Genomic DNA, 24,868 nt, shown 5'->3' with positions numbered 1-24,868 from the left:
GAGCAAATTCTTTTATGCCTCAGCTAACCACACACAAAAAAAGCAGGGGTAAAATTATGGTTTCAGACAACACAATAGCAAAAATAGATTTAATTAAAGAAGGAACTATATTTTGTTGTAAAGTAACAGACAATGAATTGATTTCAGTGTTAATATATATGTATCCAATGGCAAAGCTTCTTAAAGGGGAAATTAATTGAGAGGGAAAATAGACAATAAAACTATAATAATAGGGTACTTCAATTTACCACCACCATCCATCAGTCTTAGGTGTATATAACCAAGAATAAACCAGAGGGGGCAGCTAGGTGGCACAGTGGATAAAGCACTGGCCCTGGATTCAGGAGGGCCTGAGTTCAGATCCGGCCTCAGACACTTGACACTTACTAGCTGTGCGACCCTGGACAAGTCACTTAACCCTCATTGCCCCCACACACAAAAATTTAAAAATAATAATTGAATAAATAAATAAAATAAAATCAGATAAAGTTTAAACATATGAATAGAATTTTAGAATAATTATCTATAATAGACATCTGGCCATTGTTAAATGAAATTAGAAAGGAGTATACGTATTTCTCAGCTATACATGGCACCTTTACTGGCTCACTTTCACTTAGATATTCTCAAGTACATTTAATACATGCCTACAAAGTTAACTAGAGTAGGTGTTATTGTCTCAGGCTAATTTGTTCACAATCCCTAGCAGCCAAGCCAGCATTAAAACCCAGGGGTCAAAGACTTTAAAATTCTTGGCCTTTCTCAAGACCAGCATTTCACCTTCTTCACTTAAGCTTTCTGAGGGTAATGACTATGACATGAGACCCTTGTTGTTATCACCATCACTGAAAGTTTTAATGATCATTTTTGTCCACGTTGCTGTGTCAAGCACTGTGCATAGTTAAAATGGACAAACTCACTGCCTTTGAGGGTTTGGGGGTGAGGCTCATAGTGATCATATGAAAAAATATCCCAAGAATGTTCTGTGCCATGAGCAGATATGTAGATATGTATGAGGTTTATAATATGTACTGGCAATGTTAGTTATTAGTAGGAATATGAATAGAAAAATCTAGAAAATAATGGAAAATCTGGTGGGGGGGTCAAACTCAAGGGTGAGGCAGAGGGCAGGGAGGAAAGGAGGAACACCACCTTTTTATCAGGTCGTTGAGAAGGAAGGTTTCTTAAAGGAAAGAAAGCTCTTAGAAGTCAGTGCCTCAAGCATATAGGGTCAGTATCATGTGCCCAACCCAGGCAAGAGAAGGCTTCCAGATGGGAAAGGGGAAGAGCTGTGAAAGAGGTAGCAAGAAGTGGGAGAGCCTGGGGAGTCTGAGAAGACAAACCCTGACATCCTGGGAAATGGGCTTTGGAAAGACTTTGACCGCCCCCAACACAACCTCCCTTCTATTTAATGTCGCCTCATCACTGAAGTCCATAACTTTTCAAGGACAGGCTAGGACAGATGATGAAACCATCCCTTAGGGAATGGAGGCAGTTCCAGGAGCCAGACAGACTTCTTTCTTCTCCCGGCCCTGCCTCTACCTAAATCAGTCAAGAATTGGCCAATAATCAAGACATGCCACCCCTTCCTTTCCCTTGTGGAACTGAAATCAAGACATAGCACCCACAACCTAATAGGATCGAAGCAGCCCTGAAACCGGAAACAGAACCACAGACTATCGGCTTCCAGCTGAGTAAGAGCATGCTCTTCAGGGCTGTCAGGGAGGGAAAGCCCGTGACTTCCAGAGGCAGCCCCAGTCACTTAAAGGTCTGCTCTAATGTTCCTGACTTGGTCACTTCTTCCCACTGTTCTGGGTCTTTCCTCTGAAGCCACTGGTTACAGGTCTGATTCCTCTCTTGTGACAGACCTTCAAGTACCTGCAGGCAGCTATCATACCTTCCTGAGTCTTCCTATCTAGGCTAAGCATCTCTAGTTTCATCAGCCAGTCTTTCTATGGAATGACTCTAGACCCCTTTCCATCCTATTTCCTTTTAGACAAGAGTTCCAGTGCTAGCTAGCTCCTTAGTAATCACATGTTCCTAAACAAATCCTTTAACTTCCCCGAGCCTCAGTTTCTACATTAATAAAATGGGTGTGATATTATGAGAAAAGAGTTTTGTAAACTAGAAAGTTCCTTTTGAGGGGGTGAGCAGTAGCCAAGAATGACTTCTGTAAAGGCTTGCATTCTCCTTCCTGGCACTGGGGCGGGGAGGACTCTCCAGAATAGCTATTCAAGGACTTTTGTCCTCTTCCTGGTGAATCTTTGGGCAGGGGAAAAGATTTGTGGAAAGACAGCCTTTGCTTTTGGATCGAACCGTCCCTTTCATTTGTCAATAACCCATTCTTTTTTTTTTTTTTTGAGATATTTTATTTTTTCCGTTACATGTAAAGATAGTTCTCAACTTTTGTTTATACAAGCTTTACAATTTCAGATTTTTCTCCCTCCCTCCCCTCCCTCCCCCCTCCCCTAGACAGCAGGTAATCTGATATAGGTTATGTCTATATATCTCTATACATATACATATAGATATATACACACACATATATATACACATAATAACATTAATCCTATTTCTGCATTAATCCTGTTACAAGAGAAAGAATCAGAGCAGTGATGCAAAACCTCAAAATAGAAAGAAAAAAAACCAACAGCACCCAAAACAAAAGAAATAGTATGGTTCATTCAGCATCTATACTCCACAGTTCTTTTTTTTTTCTTGGATTTGGAGATCCTCTTCTATCATGAGTTCCCTGGAACTCTTCTGTACCATTGCATTGGTGAGAAGAATATAGTCCATCACAGTAGGTCAACACTCAATGTTGATGATACTGTGTACAATGTTCTCCTGGTTCTGCTCATCTCACTCATCATCAGCTCACGTAAGACCCTCCAGGTTTCTCTGAACTCTTGCTGCTCATCATTTCTTACAGCACAATAGTATTCCATTGTATTCATATACCACAACTTGTCCAGCCATTCCCCAATGGATGGGCACCCCCTCAACTTCCAATTCCTTGCTACCACGTAAAGAGCAGCTATAAATATTTTTGTACATGTGGGTCCCTTTCCCCCTTCCATGATTTCTTTGGGCAAAAGACCTAAAAGTGGGATTGCTGGGTCAAAGGGTATGCACAGCTTTATCGCCCTTTGGGCATAATTCCAAATTGCTCTCCAGAATGGTTGGATCAGCTCACAGCTCCACCAACAATGCATTAGTGTTCCAATTTTCCCACAGCCTCTCCAACATTTATTATCTTCCTTTTTTGTCATTTTAGCCAATCTGATAGGTGTCAGGTGGTACCTCAGAGTTGTTTTAATTTGCATCTCTCTAATCATTAGAGATTTAGAGCATTTTTTCATATGGGAATAGATAGCTTTGGTTTCTTCATCAGAAAACTGCCTGTTCATATCCTTTGACCATTTCTCAATTGGGGAATGACTTGGATTCTTATAAATTTGATTTAATTCCCTATATATTTTAGAGATGAGGCCTTTATCAGAAGCACTGGCCTCAAAAATTGTTTCCCAGCTTTCTGCCTCCCTTCCAATTTTGGATGCATTGCTTCTGTTTGTACAAAAATTTTTTAATTTAATATAATCAAAATCATCCACTTTGCATTTTATAATATACTCTATCTCATGTTTGGTCAAAAACTGTTCTCCTTTCCAAAGATCTGATAGGTACACTATTCCTTTCTCTCCTAATTTACCTATGGTATCACCTCTTATGTCTAAATCATGTATCCATTTTGACCTTATTTTAGTATAAGGTGTAAGATGTTGGTCTAAGCCTAATTTCTGCCATACTATCTTCCAGTTTTCCCAGCAGTTTTTGTCAAATACTGAGTTCCTATCCCAGAAGCTGGAGTCTTTGGGTTTATCAAACACTACATTACTAGTGTCATTTACTACTGCATTTCCTGAGCCTAGCCTATTCCATTGATCTACCACTCTATTTTTTAGCTAGTACCAGATAGTTTTGATGACTGCCGCTTTATAGTAAAGCTCCAGGTTTGGTACTGCTAACCCACCTTCCTGTGAATTTTTTTTCATTATTTCCCTGGATATTCTTGATTTTTTGTTTTTCCAGATGAATTTTGTTATTATTTTTTCTAGCTGTATAAAATAATTTTTAGGTAGCCTGATTGGTATGGCACTGAATAAGTAAATTAATTTAGGCAGTATTGTCATTTTTACTATATTAGCTCTGCCTATCCATGAGCAATTGATATCTTTCCAATTATTTAGATCTGATTTGATTTGTGTGAAGAGTGTTTGGTAGTTGTGTTCATAGAGTTCCTGGGTTTGTCTTGGCAAGTAGACTCCCAAGTATTTTATATTACCTACCGTTACTTTAAATGGAATTTCTCTTTCTATCTCTTGCTGCTGGACTTTGTTGGTCATGTATAGAAATGCTGATGATTTATGTGGATTTATTTTATATCCTGCTACTTTGCTAAAGTTGTTAATTGTTTCAAGTAATTTTTGACTTGATTCTCGAGGATTCCTTAAGTATACCATCATATCATCTGCAAAGAGTGATAGTTTTGTTTCCTCCTTGCCTATTCTAATTCCTTTAATTCCTTTCTCTTCTCTGATTGCTAAAGCTAACATTTCTAGAACAATATTAAATAATAGGGGTGATAATGGACATCCCTGTTTCACCCCTGATCTTATTGGGAAGGCCTCTAATTTATCTCCATTGCATATAATCAATAACCCATTCTTAGCCCCAAATTGTACAAAATGCAGGCTCCCTGTTGTTGACATTCACTTTGGTAGCAAGGTTAAATTCTAAATTTCTCTCATTTTTTAATCATTTGGACGCCATGCATCACAAGAACACTTTCCAACAGGAAATGGGCAATTTTTATGTCTGTGTCTAAAGGGGGAATAAAGTGGGGTAGGCTATCCAGAAAAGCTCTTCTGGCTGGTGTTAGCCCAAGAAGGCACCAGTGTGATTTGAAGAAGATCAAATGATGGCTAAAAAGGAAAACTCATTCTTCTGACTCTGGCTACCCTCCCTGCTCTGACTATTCTGGTCACTGACACCGTGACCCAGTCCTGAGAGCTGTACCAAGAAGCCCTGCTCCCTCGTGTCCTCCCATGCATCTCTCTGCTTCCTTTCTCTCTGCCTCTCCCTCTTCCAGTCTCTGTGTCTGTGTGTCTCTCCCATTCTCCTCCCTTTCTCTTTCTTTCTCTTTGCTTCCCTCACCTCACATCTGTCTCTGTCTTCCAACCTTTCTGTCTCCCTAACTCACTCAGCATTGTAAGGTGAGAATGATCCTCTGCCCACACTTCTTCTTGCCTCCCACCATGTCTCTCTAATTTCCTTGTCTTTCCTATTTCATATATAACGTTTTCATCCAAAACCAGCTCATGGTGGATCTTACTCCAGTTACCCGGAGCCCTCAAGAAGTTATTTCCTCTCATTAATTTTCTAGCATTTCCTTAATGCAACAAGTACTGCATTCTTAACTTGTTTCACATCTGCATTCTTACCCATTCTCCACAATAATCCTATGACCCAGGTAGGGTAGATATTGCTTTACAGATCAATAAACTGAGGCACAAAGGCGGGGGGGGGGGGTGGGGGACATCTTTCACACAAGTCACAGGAGCCAGCCAATGGGCTAGGGCTCTAGCTCATTCTGTGGTATTTCATAGTGCTACATCCGGAAAGTACAGTGAGGGTCGGCTGGTCTGACTCCTTCATGTAACAAGGCAAAAAACTGAGCCCATTTCCACTGATAGATGGAGCAGCTCAAACTATTCACAGCCCTTGTTACCTACTCTAAGGCCAACCCTGAGTACAGTACATAAGCCTTGGATTTCAGGACCAGACCCCAAATAGACAAGTCAGAAAAGGTTCTTTCAGCTTTCAAAGAAGGCAAAGAGGAGAGTCAGAGAGAAGGAGCCTAGAACATTGGTTCCCAATCATAGATCAAGAAATTTCAAAAGATCCAGACCTCTGGGAATGGACTAGAGATGAGTACCCTTGCTTGGGTACTGTCTTGGCCATAGATCAGGTGACCATCAACTTGTCTCCATTGCATGGAGACAGGGCATAGTATCCAGGCCAGAGCTGGAGCCAGGGTGGTGACTGAGGCCAGTCCAGCAGCAGCAGAGAATCTCAGAGGCTGCCCACTCCTACCTGGGAAGTCTCCATGGACAAGTACCATCCAGGGTCATGGGCTTCTTTTCAGGTCACTGTGACGATCACAAGTAAATACACAGGAACAGGGAGAATGAAGTATGCTACGGACAAGTCGTCTGTGCTCTTGTGGCAGTCCAAGCATGAAGAGATGAGGGCCTGCACCTCAGCATGAGATCAGCGTCAGAGGAAAGAACGACACGAACAGGACAAAGAGTTGACCACAGACTGCCTGTGGAGGGTGACAGATAGTGAGGAGATGAGGGATGACACCTGGGTTGGGAGACCGGGAGGACAAGAGTGCCCTCAGCAGAAAAGGGAGGTTTGGAAGTGCGAGGGGGGAGTTTAGGGAGAAAGATGAGTTCACTTTTCAACATGTTGGATTGAAGGTGTCTACAGGAAGTTCAGTTTGAGTTGTCTAATAATCATTCCTCCAATCCAGTCCCCTTGCCTTGGGGCCTTCCCACCTCTGCCTCCAGTGTTCTTATTTTATTTTTTAAACTCAAATTTTGTTCAGTTCCAAATTAATTTCCTCTCCATTCCCCACCTCCCCACTCCAATCCATTGAGAAGGCAAAAAAAAAAATGCCATTACAAATATGTATAGTTGGGGCATCTAGGATTCAGGAGGACCTGAGTTCAAATCTGGCCTCAGACACTTGACACTTACTAGCTGTGTAACCCTGGGCAAATCACTTAACCCTCATTGCCCCGCAAAACAAAATGAAACAAAAACAAAAACAAATATGTATAGTCATGCAAAACAAATACCCTCACTAACCTTGTCCAAGGAAGGAAAGAAGGGAAAATATATGTCCGTGTTCACTCTGAGTGCTCTCCCTTCCCCTCAAGGAATCCTTTGGAGCAGTGGTTGGTCAGAGTTAGAGTTTTCCACAGTATCATTATTGTATGAATTGTGTGAATTGTTCTCCTGGTTCTGTTGACTTCACTTTGTATTAGTTCATACAAGTCTTCCCAGGTTTTTCTGGGATCACCCCCTTCATCATTTCTCACCTTCCTCATGCCATCACACACCACAACTTGTTCAGAAATGCCACAGTTGATGGGCATCCCCAAGTTTCACATTTCTTTACCACTACTGAAGGAGCTACTATCAATATTTTTGTACAAATGGGTTCTTTTCCTCTTTCTTCGACCTCTTTGAGGAATAGACTTTGTAACAGAACCACTGGGTCAAAGGGTATGAATAGTTGAATAGCTTTTGGGGTCTAGTTCCAAGTTGCCTTCACTGTTACAATTCTTCTGCCTTCCTCCCTTTAAGTCCTATAGGACTTCACAGAAGGCTTTCCTAACTTTCCTAGGTCATCCTTCCTGGGGCAACCATTGTGATTCTGCAGGTTTTATTAGTTCTCAATTATGTTTGAGTCCTGCCTTCCAAACTCATGTTAGCACTTGGAGAACAAGACCCAAAGTAGCCCCTCAGCTAGAGCAAGCTTTCAATAAGTGGCCTATTAACAAGCCAGCCCTTTGCCCCTGAGAAAACCAATGTATGACTCCTGTCAGATTGACACCTTCTTTGCGATGAATGATCTTGCAGAGTAACTTAGTATAGAGAGAAAGGACAGTCATACAACCAGCATGTCATCCCCACTTGGAGGCTACCTCATTATCCCCTGGGCCTGGCTACTTCGGATTCCTACCCAGGGATCAGAAGGGACCACAGAGGCCAGCTAGTTCGATCCCCTCATTGGACAGATGAGGAAAAGAGGACTGAGACAGATGAAATGGGTTTTTGCCTGAGGTCACAAAGAAAGTGAGTAGCAAAGCCAAGATTCAAACCCATGTGTTCCTAATTCCATATTCCACACTCTGGCCTGGGCACCGAGCCACCTCTAAAGCTTGGACCTGGTTGGGTTAATGGGGTGAGGAGTCTCAGAAAAAGGTAACTTGTCCCACTGCATGCCTTCAAGCCCGACCATACGGATTCAATCCCATGTTGATGAAACAACATTCTACTTGTAAAATCCTCCCAGGAGCAAGATCCCAGAAACATCCTGGCTCACTTGTTCCCAAGATTTCTTCCACCTTAAATCCCTCCTGCTGCAGCTTGTAGTTACTACATGGGTAGCCAAAAGTTCATTTCTCACAACTTTGTGCCTCAGTTTACTCATCAGCAAAATAGGGCCCCTGCCACCTTCCTAATTGAACATTTCTGCAGGCTTATAACTAAGAGCCACGGCCTCTCGGCCGTGCCTGGGATGGGTAGGGCTTGTGGTTTCTGTCTGGTTTGTTTGCACAGCACCTAGCATGCCACCAACACTCAATAACTCTTGACAGAATTCAGCTTCTGGGCCCTCTCTTCCCAGGGTGTAGCTGGCTCCTGCCTGGGCTGGCGTCCAGTTTTATGTGGCCAGCTGCTGTTGCTTCTGGGCATCCCCAAAGAGGAGGAGCAGAAATGAAGGCATCAAGAGCCATCCTGCCAGCATCTACCGCCATCTGGCACCATCTGTGAGCAGGTGCTGCCCCTGCCCCAGGCTCTGGTACCCAGAGAAGGCTGAGAAATGCCCTTCATCCCCATTCTTAGGCCTTTGCTGGTCGCTGCTCCCCTCCATCTCTCTCAAAATAGGCTGGTGCAGAGCTTAGCTATGAGGAAGGACTCAAGGACTGAAGAGAGATCGGCAGCCCAGGGCCCTACTACTGAGGGAGCTTCCCTTGAGCTTTGAAAGGGAGAGCCGGCTTTCCACATAGAAGTGTAGGGGACCCTTGCCAAGAGTGGACAAAGGACTTGACCTTTGATGTACAGTACCTCCATCTTGTTCTTATTGAGTAGTTTTTCAGTCGTGTTCAACTCTTCATGACTCCATTTGGGGTTTTCTTGGCAGAAATACTGGATGAGGAAATGGAGGCAAACAGGGTCAAGTGACTTGTCCAGGGTCACACAACCACTACGTATCTGAGGCCAGATTAGAACTCAAGAAGTTGAGTCTTCCTGACCACCTTCACCCTATCATTGAGTGAAGAAAATGTTAGTGCAATAGTTTTCTCTCTCTACAAAGGCTTGCTGTCTTCCTCTTCCGCAAGCTTCCTCCAGCCAGAAGACCCTTATAACCACTGCTGTCACCACATTCCCGGGCCTAGAGAAGGGCTGCTTTCCCAGCCATCCATTGCCTCTAAACCCCGTTCAGCCACCCATCTTCCCCTTCCGCCTGCCTTCTCTGGAGGGACCACAGGTTGCCCAGGGGACTGTCGAGAGGGAGGCACAATTTCTACTCCCCTCAAGTCTTTATCCTGTTCAAGTCTAAGAATAGTGCCATAGAGATGAGAGGTGGCATCTCTCTCTCTCTCTCTCTCTCTCTCTCTCTCTCTCTCTCTCTCTCTCACACACACACACACACACACACACACACACACACACACACACACACTTCGGGAAAGAGACCCGTCAGGGCCTCCCTTGGTCGTTCACTTTACATTTTCTAAGCCCAACCTCACGGGATGAAAGTTCCAACAAGTAAACCACCAACTTTTGTGGCAGATAAAAGTTCCTACAGGCACCTCCCCCTTCCATCAGAAGCTGCGGGTGAAAAATATAGTCAAGTTTGTCCTGGCCATGAGTGACCTTGGGAAAGGGAGATGGGATGGACACTGTGCCCTCCCTCCCAATCTCTCCACCTCTGATGGCCTGAGGAGGAAAGGTAGGGCTGCTTGGGCAGGCTGGCCAAGTAGATGGGCCATCCTGGAGAAGTCTGGGGTGGGGCGGGGGATGCTGGAGGGCCACTTCCACCCCCTCAATTAAATATTGAGAAGAGATCCTTCAGTCAGCCACGCAGGTCAGCATGCACCCTGCCCTCCATGGGGGGCAACAAAAGCACAGCTTCTGCTCTGAGGCTGGGGGGAGTCCTGCTTCCCATTTGTGTGACCTCAGGTCAGTCACTTCCCCCTCGGCCTCCATTTCTTTATGGAGGAGACGAAGGAAGGGGGCCAGATGTGCTCTCAGGTCCCTCCCAGGACATTCTTAGCATTGTGCACACTGCACTGCACACAGTAGGGATAAGTTTATGGATGTGATTATGGATGAGATGGGTCTGAGGGAAGATTCTGCCCTCTGTGAATTGTGGTGGTCAAGGGTTCCTCATAGTCTCGTGGGTTAGCTCATGACCCTGGGAAAATCCCTTTCCTTCCCAGAATTCAGTTTCCTCACTTGTAAAAGAAGGATAATAATCCTTGCCCGGCCTCCCTCCGAGCTATGTTGTGAGCAAAGCAGAAATGGAAGTGACTCTCCTCCTCCCCATCATTAATCCACTTGTTGATCCATGACTTAATCCTTTCTATAATCACTCTAGTCGCTTTTATGCAGTCATCTCTTTCACCACCAAGCATCCCATCTCATTAGCCTGTTTACCTTCCAATAAACAAGCCACCCCTAATTATTTTAACCATTCTGGGCTGGAGGAATGGAGGTATCGTTGCCTACTTAGCTATTGCTTCATTTTGGTGGCGCCCGAACGTCCCTTCTGCCTTGGTTATGACATACTCGGTTTGGGGGAGTTTGTGTTTGTCTCTAGGGAATCTCCCTCTGAAAACTTCAGCCTTCCTGGCCTGGTGTGATCCCAGGGATGGTCCTGTGGTGTCCCCTACCACAAGGGTTAGGACCATAGTGTGTGCCGTGAGGGGTCAGGGACGGGAGCCAGGTGTGGGCGGGGCCGCTCAGTGAAGGCTTCTTCATGGAGGAAGAAGGTGAGCTGGACCAGAAGGCTGGAAAGGGGCCCAGAGAAGTCTGGCTGCTCTGTCCTCCCAGCAGAGGGAAGACCCTTCCCAGTGACAGCTGTTCTGCTCCTCCCTCTGACCATGTTCATTAGTCCAGTGTCCAGCGCTTTTTACATTGCTTTTGCTTTTGCCAGGCCCCTGTAAGGGCATAGCCAAAGACTGGAAAACTCGGAGGCTTTCCCCAGGTATTATTTATTTAGTCACCATACTTGGTATTTCTTACAAAGAAAAGGCTTTTCTCCATGATTTTCTGTTGCCTCTGTTGGAGTTCTGTGAGGCCTCAGGACCCCTCTTGGCGGGAGGGAAAGGGCCTGTTGAGGGGGTGCTGCTCACCAGACAGGACAGACCCCTCAAGCCCACCCTCCAGGCCACCCCAGGCTGTTGCACTGCACATCTCCACTCCTGCCATCTTTGACTCCACAGTGGGTGCTCTGTCAAGTCTGGTCAAGGATCCAGTCTCCCCCTCCCTGAAAGGAAGCCAGTGCCTAGCAGGGAGAGAAGAAAGCTGACATCTGCCCATCACTCTGTGTCTAGTTCCATGGTAACTCGGGCACAGATGCAGACGATCCCCAAGGACATTCAGGTTATGCTCAGCAATGTCTTTGAAGCAAAGCTGATGGCAACCGTCGGGATTTTCTTTTAAGTCCAGCTCTGAAATGCCCTTGAGAGTCAGGAGGCTTGGGGGTCTGGTCCTCCTTGAGTCTACGTGCCCTTCTCCTCAATCCTGCAATGTGGGGACTCACGGCACAGGGATATTCTAAGACAGATGAGGTGACAGAGACAAACGAGGCATCCCGAAGGGTGGAAGAACCAGCAGTCATCCTGACCCCTCCCTCTGTACCGCTACCGAGTGGTTACTCAGTGCCGAAGCTTTCCTGGCTCAGCCCGGGCTGCACGGACCCTTCAGGAAGGCAGGGCCCTTTTTGAGCTGGCCCAAAAGGGAGCCACACTGCACCCTGAGCTGCGAATATCATCTGAAGGCCAGCACCCCTGGGTTCAATTACTCCCCTCTGAGAGGATTCCAGAGAGCTGACAATGGCTTAAACGGGGCTGGTACTCAGTACATCAGTGAAGGAGGAAGAAGGGATAAAGAATCATTAAGTTGGGCCCAAGGCTTCCTCCCCTCACTTGGCTGCTTCGACCTGCCCCTGTCAGAACCACTGGACGTGTGCCCTGATTTCCTGTGTCTGGTGGCAGCTTCCTGACCTGCCTTTGCCCTCGCCTGGGACAAGTGGGTGGAGTTGGGGCCTGGAGGCCCCAGTGCCCACGAGTCAGCTGCTCACTGTGGGAAAGGGCATTTTCCAGGAGCTCCCTTCCCAAAGGGGCAGGGCTGGGCTCTCAGGATGCAATCCCGTCCCCACCGATTAAGCTCCAAGCAGTTAATCACCCAGCTCCAGAGCCAGACTTAACAGCAGGAAACACAAAGGCAGGCGAGTTCTCTGCGGGTGATAATGCAGGCTTATCTGCCTGGCCTCAGCCCCAGTAGGATTATCTGTGATGCCCGGAACCCCAAAGGTGGAGGGTTGTCATGAGTCATCCCCAGTAGGTCATGCAGAGGTATGGAGGGGCTCCAGAGCAGCCTGGGGCTTCCCAACGGACCCCAAGTGTCCATGGGTACTGGCACCATTTGTCTTTTCTCCTCCCATTGGGTGTTTGTGGTTGCTCCAGCATTGTGCAGCAACTTTGTAGTAACCAGGTGGTGTTTTTTCATCTGGAGGGGAGCAGGAAAATAGAGTGGGAAGGTACACTTGGCTGAGGCTGCCAGCTCTTCTCAGATAGCTCTGTGGTCTTGGATCAGGCATGTTTCCTCTCTGGGTCTCGCTTTTCTGATCTGTGTAATGGGATGAATAATGCACACCCTTCCTTGCCCCTTGGATGCATTTCAAAGATGATGAAGGCTGGGCCTGTGGCCCGTGTGAAAGGAAGTGTAGGAGGAGGTTGGTGTGGCTAGGACCAGCACCAGAAGGGTTGGCCCAAGAAAGGGCCTTGACCTGACAGCGTCCATGGAGTGCATCACTGAATGGTCCACGGAATCGCTTTGTGTAGCCATCCTCCAGAAGGTGAGAATCCATCCCTTTCCTCCCCTGCTCCTGTGCCAGGACCCTTGACTGGAGACATCCTCTCTGGGCCCCAGGGATGAGGCAGCAAAGCCGGTCTCAGGCCTCAACACTCAAAGAATGAGTCTGGGATGCTAACCTAGGGTTTCACCATCATCAGCCTGGGAGGGGTGCCCCCTCTACCAGGGACACCCTGGATCTGTGCCCTCCCACTCGTCGTGCCCCGTTCATAGGCCTCAGAAAGCCTTAATGAGCAGATGTGTGACCAGCAGACTGTCTGCTGCCAGAAGCATCGCCTAAAATGCTTCCCTGCAGGGAAGAAGAGGCAGGTTCTAGGGAGAGGAAGGTAGGAAAGCGGGCCGGAGATCAAGAGAACAAATTAGAGTAACAACAACCACTTGGGTTTATGCAGCGCTGCCTGTGGCCAGGCACTCTGCCAGGTGCTTTACGGATGTTATCTCATCGCATCCTCACATCAGCCCTGGAAGGAAGATGCTATTACTGTCCCATTTTACAGATGAGGGACCCCAGACAAACCAAGGTCAAGTGACTTGCCCAGGGTGACATTGCTAGGAAGTATCCGAGATGGCACTGGAGTGGGCTGCGTGTACTACGATACCCACCAGCCCCCTCAGGAGAGAGTCCCGTGAAGCCCTGCCGGAAATGGAGCAGGCGATGAGGGCCCATGTGGTGCTGGTGTTCGGTCGTTTGACCATTTCCAACTCTTCGTAACCCTGTGGGCACCTCTGTCCTCCGCCGGCTCCCAAAGTCTGCCCAAGCATGACACACTCTCTCCATCTCATCCTCTGCCGTCCCTTCCTCCTTTGGCCTTCAGTCTTTCCCAACATCAGGTCTCCCGGTTTCCATGTTAGGGGCTTCCTCCCAAGCTTGGAGGGCTCAGAGAAGAAAGTCTGGACTGCCCTGACCCCACCCTCGGCCTGCTTGTACATCTGAGGGACCAGGGTGGGAGGCCAGTGCCTGGCCTGGTATCAGATGTGACCACGCATCATTCAGGGACCCGATACCAGGAGAGACGGCCAATAGTCAGGATGGCCAGAGGCCAGCCCGGCCCCTCCTCATCCGACGTCTCATCTCCTCGTCGCCCCCACCGCGCTGTCCCTGTCAAGTGGCCGCCCATCTCAAACCTCCCTCCAGTCACAGCCTCCAGTCCCTCTATTGCCCTGGCTTCTCCCATGGTCTCTGTTCTGGCCTCACTTTCCTCCCTTCACCACCTGTACCCGACAGGGGCCCTGGTCATCAAGACATGGTCACCCTCCCTTGAATCCCCTTTCCATTCCCCTGGCATTCACATCCCCCCAGGGCTCCCCTTCCCTCAGTCTCAGTTCTCAAGGCACAGACAGTGGTGCCGTCTGGATCCCCGGCACACTCTCCACTCTTCCCCAAGGGTCCAGCTGTTCCAGGCCTTCTCCTTCAGCCCTCAGCACTTCCCTTGCAGCAGGTGGCCTCACCTCCTCCTTCCTCCCTTAAGTGCTTGCCCTCCTTTACTCCAGGCTTGGGCAGGGCATCCTTTCTCCTCACCAAAGCTAAGCCCTCCATTTGGATCCTTGCTCACATCTCCTCCCGCCTCTCCTGGGAGATTACGCCATTGATCACTCCTTGTCTCTCCTCCTCCATCTCTGCTGCTTCGGCTCTACAAACATTCTCTGGCCATTGCCCCTTCCTTCACTGCTTCTGCCATCCTCCTGTAGCATTTCCTTTTACTACCAAAGTCCCATTGAAGAGTTCCCTTCTCTGCCTGCCACCACTGCTTCACCAACCACCCGTCCATCACACCCACTTATAACGAGAGTCGCTGGGTGATTTAGTGCATAGGAGTTGGGAAGACCCGAGTGGTGTGGCTTGGAGCAAGTCCCTTCACCTCGGTTTGCCTCCGCTTCCCCAGTTGTCTCCCAAGGTTGTACTGAAGATCAAATGAGACATACGTAAAGCTTTTAGAAATAGCACCTGGCGTGGTGTGTGGGCTCCCTTCCCAGTCTCTCACCCCTCTGAAGCAGCTCTCTCAAACGTGGCAGTGACCTTGCCACTGCTGAGTTGGGCAGCCTTTCCTCTCTCAATAGCCTTCTTAACCTTCCTCGTGACTTTAGTTTTTGTTTTTGTTTTTGTGGGGCAATGAGGGTTAAGTGACTTGCCCAGGGTCACACAGCTAGTAAGTGTCAAGTGTCTGAGACTGGATTTGAACTCGGGTCTTCCTGAATCCAGGGCCGGTGCTTTATCCAGTGCCCTTCCCTATGACTTCTTACTGCTGTTGGCCACCGGCTTCTTCCAGCCTTTGGGATCCTTCCCCCTTTCTCAGCATCTGGGCCACTGTTCCCTCTTAGATCTTCTGTTTCCCCATTTCTAGAGTGAAAGGGTTGGAGTAGATGATGCCTCAGACCTACCGTGTGCAGAGGCTTTCTATAACACAGGTACCCTTTTAATTTGATGATTTCTGACTCTGTCTGGTCAGTGAGTCAGCTAGAATGGATTAGGGGGCTACCATGTGCAGTGCTAAGCACTGGGGACACATAGAAAGACAGAGAGCGAGCTGGTCTTAAGCTCACAGTCTAATGGAGGAGAAAATGTACAAGAAATTAGTTGCCTTGACAGTATACACTGGAGATAATCAGGAGTGGGAAAAGGATCAGGAAAGACTTCTTAAAGGCAGGATTTTCGCTGGGGTTCAGAGGAAGCCAAGAGGCAGAGATGAGGAAGAAGAACACTCTTGGCATGGGGGACAGTCAGTGAAAGCGCCTGGAGTCAGGGGTGGAGGGACTTGTGTGAGGGAGAGCCGGGAGGCCAGTGTTGCTGGTGTAAGAGGACTGAAGGTAGAAAGGGCCGGGGCATGAAGGACCTCCTGGGAGTGCTGGGAGCCCGTGGAGCCCGGCAGGTGATACAGTCAGACCTGTGTTTTAGGAAGATTGCTTGGACAGCTTCCACTCATCTGGACGGGAAGGGAAGGACTCAATTCGGAAGGTACCACAGGAGTCCAAATGGGAGCTGATGAGGGCCTGGACCACGGCCATGGCAGCATCAACAGAGAGAAGGCAGTGGCCATGAGGAGGGTCATGAAGGGAGAGACGGCAGGACCTGGCCACTGGCTGGATATCAGCGGTCAGCTTGCGAGCCTGGGAGATTGGGAGATTGGGAAAATGGCGGTGCCCTCAAACAATGAGGAAGTGAGGAAGAAGGCGGAATTTGGGGGGAAAGCGAATGAGTTCAGTCTTGGAAATGTTCAGGTTGAAGTGTCACCTGGAAATCCAATTCAAGATGCCTAGAAGACAGTTGGGGAGGAGAGGTCGAAGGTTAGGGGAGACGTTAGGGCAGGACTGCAGATCTGAGAGTCATCTACATCTAGATGATAACTGAAGGCATGGGAGCTGCTGAGGTCACAAAGGCTGGTGGCGTGGAGACACCTCGGGGCCGTGGGTGACCCGGATGAAGATCCACCAAAGGAGCAGTCAGACAAGTAGGGCAACCATGAAAATCTGGAGAAAACAGCGCTTCTCCATCTGCCCCACAGCCCGCCGCGAGCAATCGTGTCTCCCCAGTTTGTTCGAGGCCCCGGAGAGCAGGGACTGTCTTGCTTTTCTATCTGTATCGCCAGCACTTTGCACAGTCAGCACTCCCTAAGTGTTTCCTTCCTTCCTTCTTCCTTCCACTTCTGGGAGGGCTGCACTGGATGACCACCCACATGTTCTGTCTTCTCAGGAATGTATGTGTCTCTGGGGCCATTCATCCATCAGCAGCTCCCCCTGAAACACAAGACTTTTCTCCCTGGACTACTCTGGCCTGCTCCACAGCCATCCCACCGAAAGCCTATGGCTGGTTAGCCTGGAGGATGATTCCCTAACTACAGACAAGACTCCTCCTTTAGACCCCTGCCAGCCGTGGCATCTAAGGGCTGCTTAGGGCAGCCCCCCGCCACTGCTGCTCACAAAGCTCAGAGCCTACACCCCGCTAATAGGAGATAGACCATGTGTTGTTGGCTGTCCAGTGCAAATGCCCCACAATCCCTTCATGCCTTGGTTTAATGGCTCCATGCTGCCAACCCCAGTGAAGGGGCTCTACCAAGGGTGGTGTGGGATAGGCAGCAGTCCTGGGCCAGACCACCATCCTTTCTCCTTCTCTAGCTGGTTGCCGGTTTCCATGAAAGCTGGTAGGGGTTTGCAAGGTGGTAAAGGTCAGAAACAAGAGACTGAATTATTCAGCTTAGGTGGTGGGCTCCAAGAGGCCCTTTGGGAGGCCTCTCAATTGATCTTTTCATTGACCAAGCATGGTGGGTGCCACTTCCTTCTGTTTCAAGGCTAGGTCAGTGCATGAACTGTGCTTGTGAGCTCATCCTGGAAACACCAATTCCAGCCTGACTCTCATGCCCTTTTCTGGGTGGAAGCCCCTCATCTGAAAGGCAGTAGATGAAGCCAGAAGCCATGGCAGGGTGGGCTAGTGCCTATAGCTTCTGTTCTCCTAGAGTAGAGATACTTTGTGCTCCTCTGGGACAAGGACTTGGGATCCAGAATTGAGACACTCCTTGCTGTGTAGTTTTGTTATATACTTAAGAAGAAGAGTAAGCTCTACTTAGAAGAAATTCACACATGTGTAAGATTCTTATCTGTTGTCAGTTTTCATTTTGTTTGACATTTCTTAAGTTCAGAACAGGAAAACTAAAGAAATTTGACCATCTCGTGTGAAAATACATGGGAATGCTTTTAATATTGTAAAAATCAATTTTGTTGAAAGCTTTTATTTTTATATCACCTACATTTCCAGTGTGTCTTTCCTCATCTTCCTCCCAGAAAAGGTGTCAAGAAGTAAAAAAAAGAATTCAGCAAAACCAACCAACGTGTAGAAGTACAAAATTGTATGCAGTGTTTCACACCAGTTGTCCCCCAACCTCTGGGAAGAAGTGTGTGGGGGAGGGGTACCTTCTGTAGGGTCAAGCATGAACATTATCATTTTGAAACATAGAGTTTCAGCTACTTAGTTGTTCTTTCCATTTAAGTTGTGGCCATTTTGTCCATTGTTTTTCTAGTCACATTGCATCAGTTTGTATAAATATTCTCGTGCTTCTCTAAATTCATATTAGGAATGAAAATTAAAATAACTCTGTGGTACCACCTCCCACCCATCAGATGGGCTAAACTGACAAAAATGGAAAATGACAAATGCTGGAGGGTCTGTGGGGAAACAGGTACTTTTTTCCATAAAAGTATTTTATTATTTTCCAGTTACATGTAGAGATAGTTTTCAACATTTGTTTTTATAAGATTTCTAGTTTCAAGTTTTTCTCCCTCCCTCCCCCCTCCCCAAGACAGCAAGCAATCTGATATAGGTTATATATGTACAATCACATTAAACATATTTCTGGGGATAGCTAGGTGGTGCAGTGGATAGAGCACCGGCCCTGGAGTCAGGAGGACCTGAGTTCAAATCTGGACTCAGACACTTAACACTTACTAGCTGTGTGACCCTGGGCAAGTCACTTGACCCCAAGTGCCTCAAAAAAAAGCCCAACAACCATATTTCTGCATTATTTATGCTGTGAAAGAAGAATCAGAGCAAAAAGGAAAAAAACCTCAAAAAAGAAAAACAAAAAAACAAATAGAAAAAGTATGGTTCAATCTGCATCTAGATTCCATAGTCCTTTTTTCTGGATTTGGAGAGCATTTTCCATCATGAGTCGTTTGGAACTATCTTGGACCACTGTATTGCTGAGAAGAGTCAAGTCTATCACAGTTGGTCAACACACAATGTTGTTGATACTGTGTACAATGTTCTCCTGGTTCTGCTCATCGTTTCTTACAGCACAATAGTATTCCATTACATTCATATACCACAGCTTGTTTAGCCATTCCCCAGCTGATGGGCATCCCCTCAATTTCCAATTCCTTGCCACCACAAAAAGAGTAGCTATAAATATTTTTGTACATGTGGGTCCTTTTCCCTTTTTTATGATCTCTTTGGGTCAAAGGGTATGCACAGCTTTATAACCCTTTGGGCATAGTTCCAAATTGCTCTCCAGAATGGTTGGATCAGTTCACAGCTCCACCAACAATGCATTAGTGCTCCAATTTTTCCACAGCTTCTCCAACATTTATTATTTTCCTTTTTTGTCATATTAGCCAATCTGATAGGTGTAATATGGTACCTCAGAGTTGTCTTAATTTGCATTTCTCTCATCAATAGCGATTTAGAACATTTTTTCTTATGGCAATAGATTGTTTTGATTTCTTCATCAGAAAACTGCCTGTTCATACCCTTTGACCATTTCTCAATTGGGGAATGACTTGGATTCTTACAAATTTGATTTAGTTCCTGATATATTTCAGAAATGAGGCCTTTATCAGAAATACTGGCTATAAAAATTGTTTCCTAGCTTTCTGCCTCCCTTTTAATTTTGGATGCATTGCTTCTGTTTGTACAAAAACTTTTTAAATTTAATGTAATCAAAATCATCCATTTTGTATTTCATAATATTCTCTATCTCTTGTTTGGTCATAAACTGTTCTCCTTTCCATAAATCTGAGAGGTAAACTATTCCTTCCTCTCCTAACTTACCTATGGTATCACCTCTTATGTCTAAATCATGTACCCATTTTGACCTTATTTTAGTATAAGGTGTAAGATGCAGTTTCTGCCATACTATCTTCCAGTTTTCCCAGTAGTTTTTGTCAAATACTGAGTTCCTATCCCAGAAGCTGGAGTGTTTGGGTTTATCAAACAGTACATTACTAAAGTCATTTACTACTGTGTCTCCTGCGCCTAACCTATTCCATTGATCCACCATTCTATTTCTTAGCCAGTACCAAATAGTTTTGATAACTGCCACTTTATAGTAAAGCTTCAGGTTTGGTACAGCTAGCCCACCTTCCTGTGCATTTTTTTTTCATTAGTTCCCTTGATATTCTTGACCTTTTGTTTTTGCAGATGAATTTTGTTATTATTTTTTCTAGCTCTATAAAATAATTTTAGGTAGTACTGATTAGTATGACACTGAATAAGTAAATTAATTTAGGTAGAATTGTCATTTTTATTATGCTAGCTCTGCCTATCCATGAGCAATTGATATTTTTCCAGTTATTTAGATCTGATTTGATTTGTGTGAAAAGTATTTTGTAATTGTGTTCATAAAATTCCTGGGTTTGTCTTGGCAAGTGGACTCCCAAGTATTTTATATTGTCTACCATTACTTTAAATGGAATATCTCTTTCTATCTCTTGCTGCTGGACTTTGTTGTGTTAAGGGCTAAAATTCTAGCTAAACTGTCTAAAATATCTCATGAGTGGTCGCCAATAAATTATAAGCTTTAGCAAGAGTTAGACTTTTAAGCATTTATTAAGGAGAATAAGAATTTGGTAAAGAGAGAGAAAAAGGCCTAGATTTCTATCTATTAAAGGGAGAGCACATTTCTAGCTCCCTTCTCCGCCAGCGTCCAAAGGAAAGAGCGCGAGACTGAGCGCCAGTCTCTTCCTTCCTCCTCCCACTAGCCCGCGTCACTTCCTGACTCCTGGTCTTGCCCTCAAAGACCTTCCCTTCATGGGCAGAACTCCTCTACAGTAAGTATCCAGCAGGTGGCGTTATTCCAATCGTTACAGTTGGTCATGTATAGAAATGCTAATGATTTATGTAGATTTATTTTATATCTTGCAACTTTGCTAAAGTTGTTAATTGTTTCAAGTAGTTTTTTAGTTGATTCTCTAGGATTCTCTAAGTATACCATCATATCATCTGCAAAGAGTGATAGTTTGGGAAATAGGTACTTTTAATGTACTGTTGGAGGAGTTGTAAACTGGTCCAGCCATTTTGGAAAACAATTTGGAACAACACCCAAAAAGCTATGAGGTCTACCTCAAAGAGGTCAAAGACAGAGGAAAAGAACCCAAGTGTACACAAATATCCATAGCAGTGCAAAGCACTGGAAACTTAAGGGTGTTTTTTGTGGTAACTAAATTGTGTTTACTAAATTATTGGAGGACTAGGCTGGGTTTTCTAAAATACTGCTATTTATATACTAATTGCTATTTATGTAATAATGGCCATTGCACCTGTTTTGGCAGTATTTATTATTAAAATATATTAAATATTAGAAGAGGGGGCAGCTAGGTGGCACAGTGGATAGAGTACTGGCCCTGGAGTCAGGAGGACCTGAGTTCAAATCCAGCCTCAGACACTTGACACTTACTAGCTGTGTGACCCTGGGCAAGTCACTTAACCCTCATTGCCCCGCCAAAAACAAACAAAACAAAAAAGCACATAAAATATTAGAAGAGTATTGACTGCATGGCAGTTAACACAAGCCCAAAAGGCCCAGCACTGTATTGTCTCTAAGAGAGCGCATGGCCTCAAACACAGTTCAGAAGCCCTACGTTACCTACACTGGCCTAAGAGAAGAGCAGGCACCAAGAGACCAGGTCAAGAGAGCCAAGCCTAAGATGGTGCCAGCCTCGCGGTCTCAGCTTTTTTCCTCTTTTGATAGAGGCAGGCCACCACACACTGATCAAAGCATCATTAACTCCATTGGTTGACGTGACTTGAGGGTGGTCCCTATTAAAATGAGCTGTACAGTGATGACATTAGATCCTAATAGGGGATACCCCCTGAGAGGCAAAGGCACATTGAGATAGGTGTGATATAATCCCATCAGCTCACTGAGCTAGACAAAAGAGTCTATTCTCTGTTTCTATTATATGCCCTGAACAGGATTAGGACTTCCTTCTAAAAATTGAACCCTCTGAAGGGGGGGGAGGGGTACCTAACTAAAACTGGGTGCCTGAGTCCCCCCTAAGAAATCCATTATTGATCATTATTTTCTCACAGGGGGATGCCCCATCCCTCGGGGAATATCTGAACAAGTTAAGTATATGAATGCGATGGAGTATATTGAGAAACAATGAAGGGGATGGTTTCAGAAAAACTAGCAAAACCTGTATGAACTGATGCAAAGTGGCCAGGGGAACAGTCACAGTGACAACAATATTGTAAAGAGAATCAACTGTGAAAGACTCTGGGGCTCTGACCCGCACACTGCCCAGGCCCAGAGGGGCTGCCTGGCTCCAGACGGCGTGTCAGAGCACAGAGTAAAACATGTTTCCTTTTTTCTTTCTTTGTTCAGGCACGACTCTCCATATTTGTGACAGGGTTTCCTTTTCTTGCCGTCTTAATAGGTGGGAGAGAATCCAAAATTTAAAATAAAATAAAATTGAATGAAAAAATGGTTAATGTGACTCAAATAAATTCATTATATTCCTCATTTCTGATTAGCATGGCAATACTCCATTACATTCATGAGTAAGTTGACCATTCCCGAGTGAGTGGACCAAACAAAGCACTTGTGTTTGCTACACAAAATGTGGTGCTGTAAATACTTTGATGTATATGAGGCCTCTCTTTTTATCACTCACATCCTTGGATTATATGCCTAGCAGAGGGGTAAGGACATTTTAGCCATTTTCTTAGAATCATTTCAAATGATTTCCAGAGCTGGGCCAACTCATAGTGTGCTTGTCTCTCCGTAATTCCTCCAGCATGGGCCGTTCCCTACTTATTGTCATTGCCAGTTTTCTGGATCTGTAGTAGAGACTAGAGTCCTTTTTTTGTTTGTTTGTTTTGTTTTGTTTTGTTTTTTGTTTTGGGGGGCAGGGCAATGGGGGTTAAGTGATTTGCCCAAGGTCACACAGCTAGTGTCAAGTGTCTGAGGCCAGATTTGAACTCAGGTCCTCCTGAATCCAGGGCTGGTGCTTTATCCACTATGCCACCTACCTCCCCTAGAGTCCTTTTGATTTGCATTTCTCCTAATATTAGTCATTGGGGGCATTCTTTCATATGGCTGTCAATAATGCACAATTCCTCGTAAGGTAGCATTTCTTGAAATGTTCTTATATTGGCAGGGAAATACTAGCATTGGGCATACATTTTCAGGGTTACTATTGGGTTTTTTAATTTAAATTATTTTTTTATTGTGAACTTAACAATCATCAACAAACATATTTCAGTATTTCAAAAGAACAGGAAAGATAGAAGAAATTGTGAATTTCTGTTATCTCACATTTAGGGGATTTTTGCTTAATTATTTTGCTTCATGACAAGAGATGATTCAATCTCAGCAGGGGGAGAATTGAAATAATTATGTATCAGTAAAAAAAGGCATCAGTAAAAAAAAAAAATTAGGTAAATGTTTTCAAGTTAAGACTGTATTTGGTGTTAGAGGTAATTAGGTGACTTGGATAGAACATAAGGCCTGGAGTCAGAAAGACCTGAATTCAAATCCAGCCTCAAAAACTCCTTAGTTGTGTGACTCTAGGGAAGTCACTTAACCTCTGGGTGCCTCAGTTTCCTCTGTAAAACAGGGATAATAATAGTACCCACCTTATGGCCATTGTGAGACTCCAATGAAATAGTGTCTGTACAGGGCTTGACACAAAATGAGCGCTTCATAAATTTTCCTCCTTCCTCCCTCTCTCTCTTCCTCCCTCCTTCCCTCCTTCCTTCCTTCCTCCCTACCCCTGCCTTAATGAGCACACTCCAGAGGACCAGCTGCTTGTTCTGAGGGTCCTAGATCCAGAGATGGAAAGGATCTTATCTTATGAATGAGGAAACTTCCCAAAGCCCCCGGGAGAAAGCGGCATCTGTGCCTCCAGACCCACGGCACGCATAAAGCCTGTGCACTCCAGTCCCAGGGTCTGTTCCTGCAGCTCTCTGGCCCTTCGCCTCTCTCCAGGCGAGATGTCTCACCCTTCTGAAGCACCTACTGTGTGCTCTGCCCTGGGGATACGGGCTGGGTCTGCTCCAAATGGCAGCCCTGGGCTGTCCTGCCAACTGCTCGGAGCTGTCCTCTGGCGCCTGGGACGCGCTCCGCGTGGGCCGGTACTCCTAGGATTTTCCATGTCTGCTCGTCCGGGCAGCTAGCAGGGGGGCAGAGGGCATCGCTGTCTTGAGGGTGGCGCTCATGATTAATCCCTGGGCCTTGGGTGTTTTACAGCTCTTGGATCTCTTCACCCAATGGGACTGGTCAACATATCTCGCTGACTACGGCCAACCTACCTGCAAATACCTTCGTGTCAATCCAGTGACAGCCCTGGCCCTGCTCGAAAAGTGAGTATACCTGGGGAGGGGGCCTGGGCCATGGAAGAAGAAGATAGAGCAGGCAGCCAGCCCCCCTGCCAGCCCCCCAGAAGCAGAGGGAAAGGGTGGACAGCTAGGTTTCCATACTTTGAAAAACAGGCCTTTGGAAGGGCAGAGAAAAGGTGGGGGGTGGAGAAGTGGCCGGGCCCTGGATTGGCCACTCAGGCCTGCCTCCCCCAGAATTGCTGTCCCCAGCCCAGGGGCTGCTGCCACCCTTGCCTAGGCAGGCTCATGGGTCTATCAGCAGTCAGAGGGCAAGGTCTTTAAGAGAACTTGGTGAGCAGAGGTAAGCTGGCCTGCTGAGGGGCGGCCCCTCCCAGAGGCTGTGGCCTTGCTCTAAGGCAGAGGCTCTCGAGCGTTCTGGTCTCAGAACCCTTAAAACTCTTCAAAACCACAGAAGACCCCAGAACTTCTGTTCATATGTCCTGCAGCTATCAGCACTGACTCTGAAATCCAGCTGAGCCAGCCCCGGAGGGCTCTGTCCTGCCGTGACCTCCGCCTCAGCCCCCTGCTCTGGAAGGGCTGCCTGGGCATGAGTCCTCAGGGTCACAGTCATGAGAAGTAGGAGAGATGGACAGAAGGCCCCCTATGCCCTCTTGCTACTGCCTGAGATTGCTCTGGGGCCATCCTACCGGTCGTTCTGCACTGGCCAACTGGGCCTGCTCCTGACTTCCTTTCCCTAGAAAGGTTCTGGCCTTTGGGCTGCTAGGAGTCCCCAGGGTCAGGCCAGGCTGGCTGCCCAGGGGGGCTCATCACGGCCAGTCAGTGAGGGGTGAGCAAGGCAGCAGGAGCAGCACCACGGAGCCCCTC

At 46.5% G+C, this 24,868-nt stretch overlaps 1 protein-coding gene across 7 annotated transcripts in view; it reads left to right on the top strand.

Moving 5' to 3' along the window:
- The window catches only part of EXOC6B (exocyst complex component 6B), a 606,916-nt gene that overhangs the window by 576,862 nt on the left and 5,186 nt on the right, over positions 1-24,868 (top strand). For all 7 annotated transcript variants that reach the window (XR_006354775.1, XM_043983601.1, XM_043983599.1 and 4 more), the window contains one exon: positions 23,916-24,028. Coding sequence is in view for 6 of the 7 variants with exons in the window: in XM_043983601.1 (XP_043839536.1) it covers positions 23,916-24,028 (113 nt within the window). In the remaining variant the exon portion in view is untranslated. The remainder of the gene's footprint in view (positions 1-23,915; positions 24,029-24,868) is intronic.

This window comes from Dromiciops gliroides, chromosome 2 (assembly GCF_019393635.1).
Source record: "Dromiciops gliroides isolate mDroGli1 chromosome 2, mDroGli1.pri, whole genome shotgun sequence".
NCBI lineage: Eukaryota > Metazoa > Chordata > Mammalia > Microbiotheria > Microbiotheriidae > Dromiciops > Dromiciops gliroides.
Note: the sequence above shows the minus strand (reverse complement) of the source record. Positions and strands in the feature narration are given on the sequence as shown.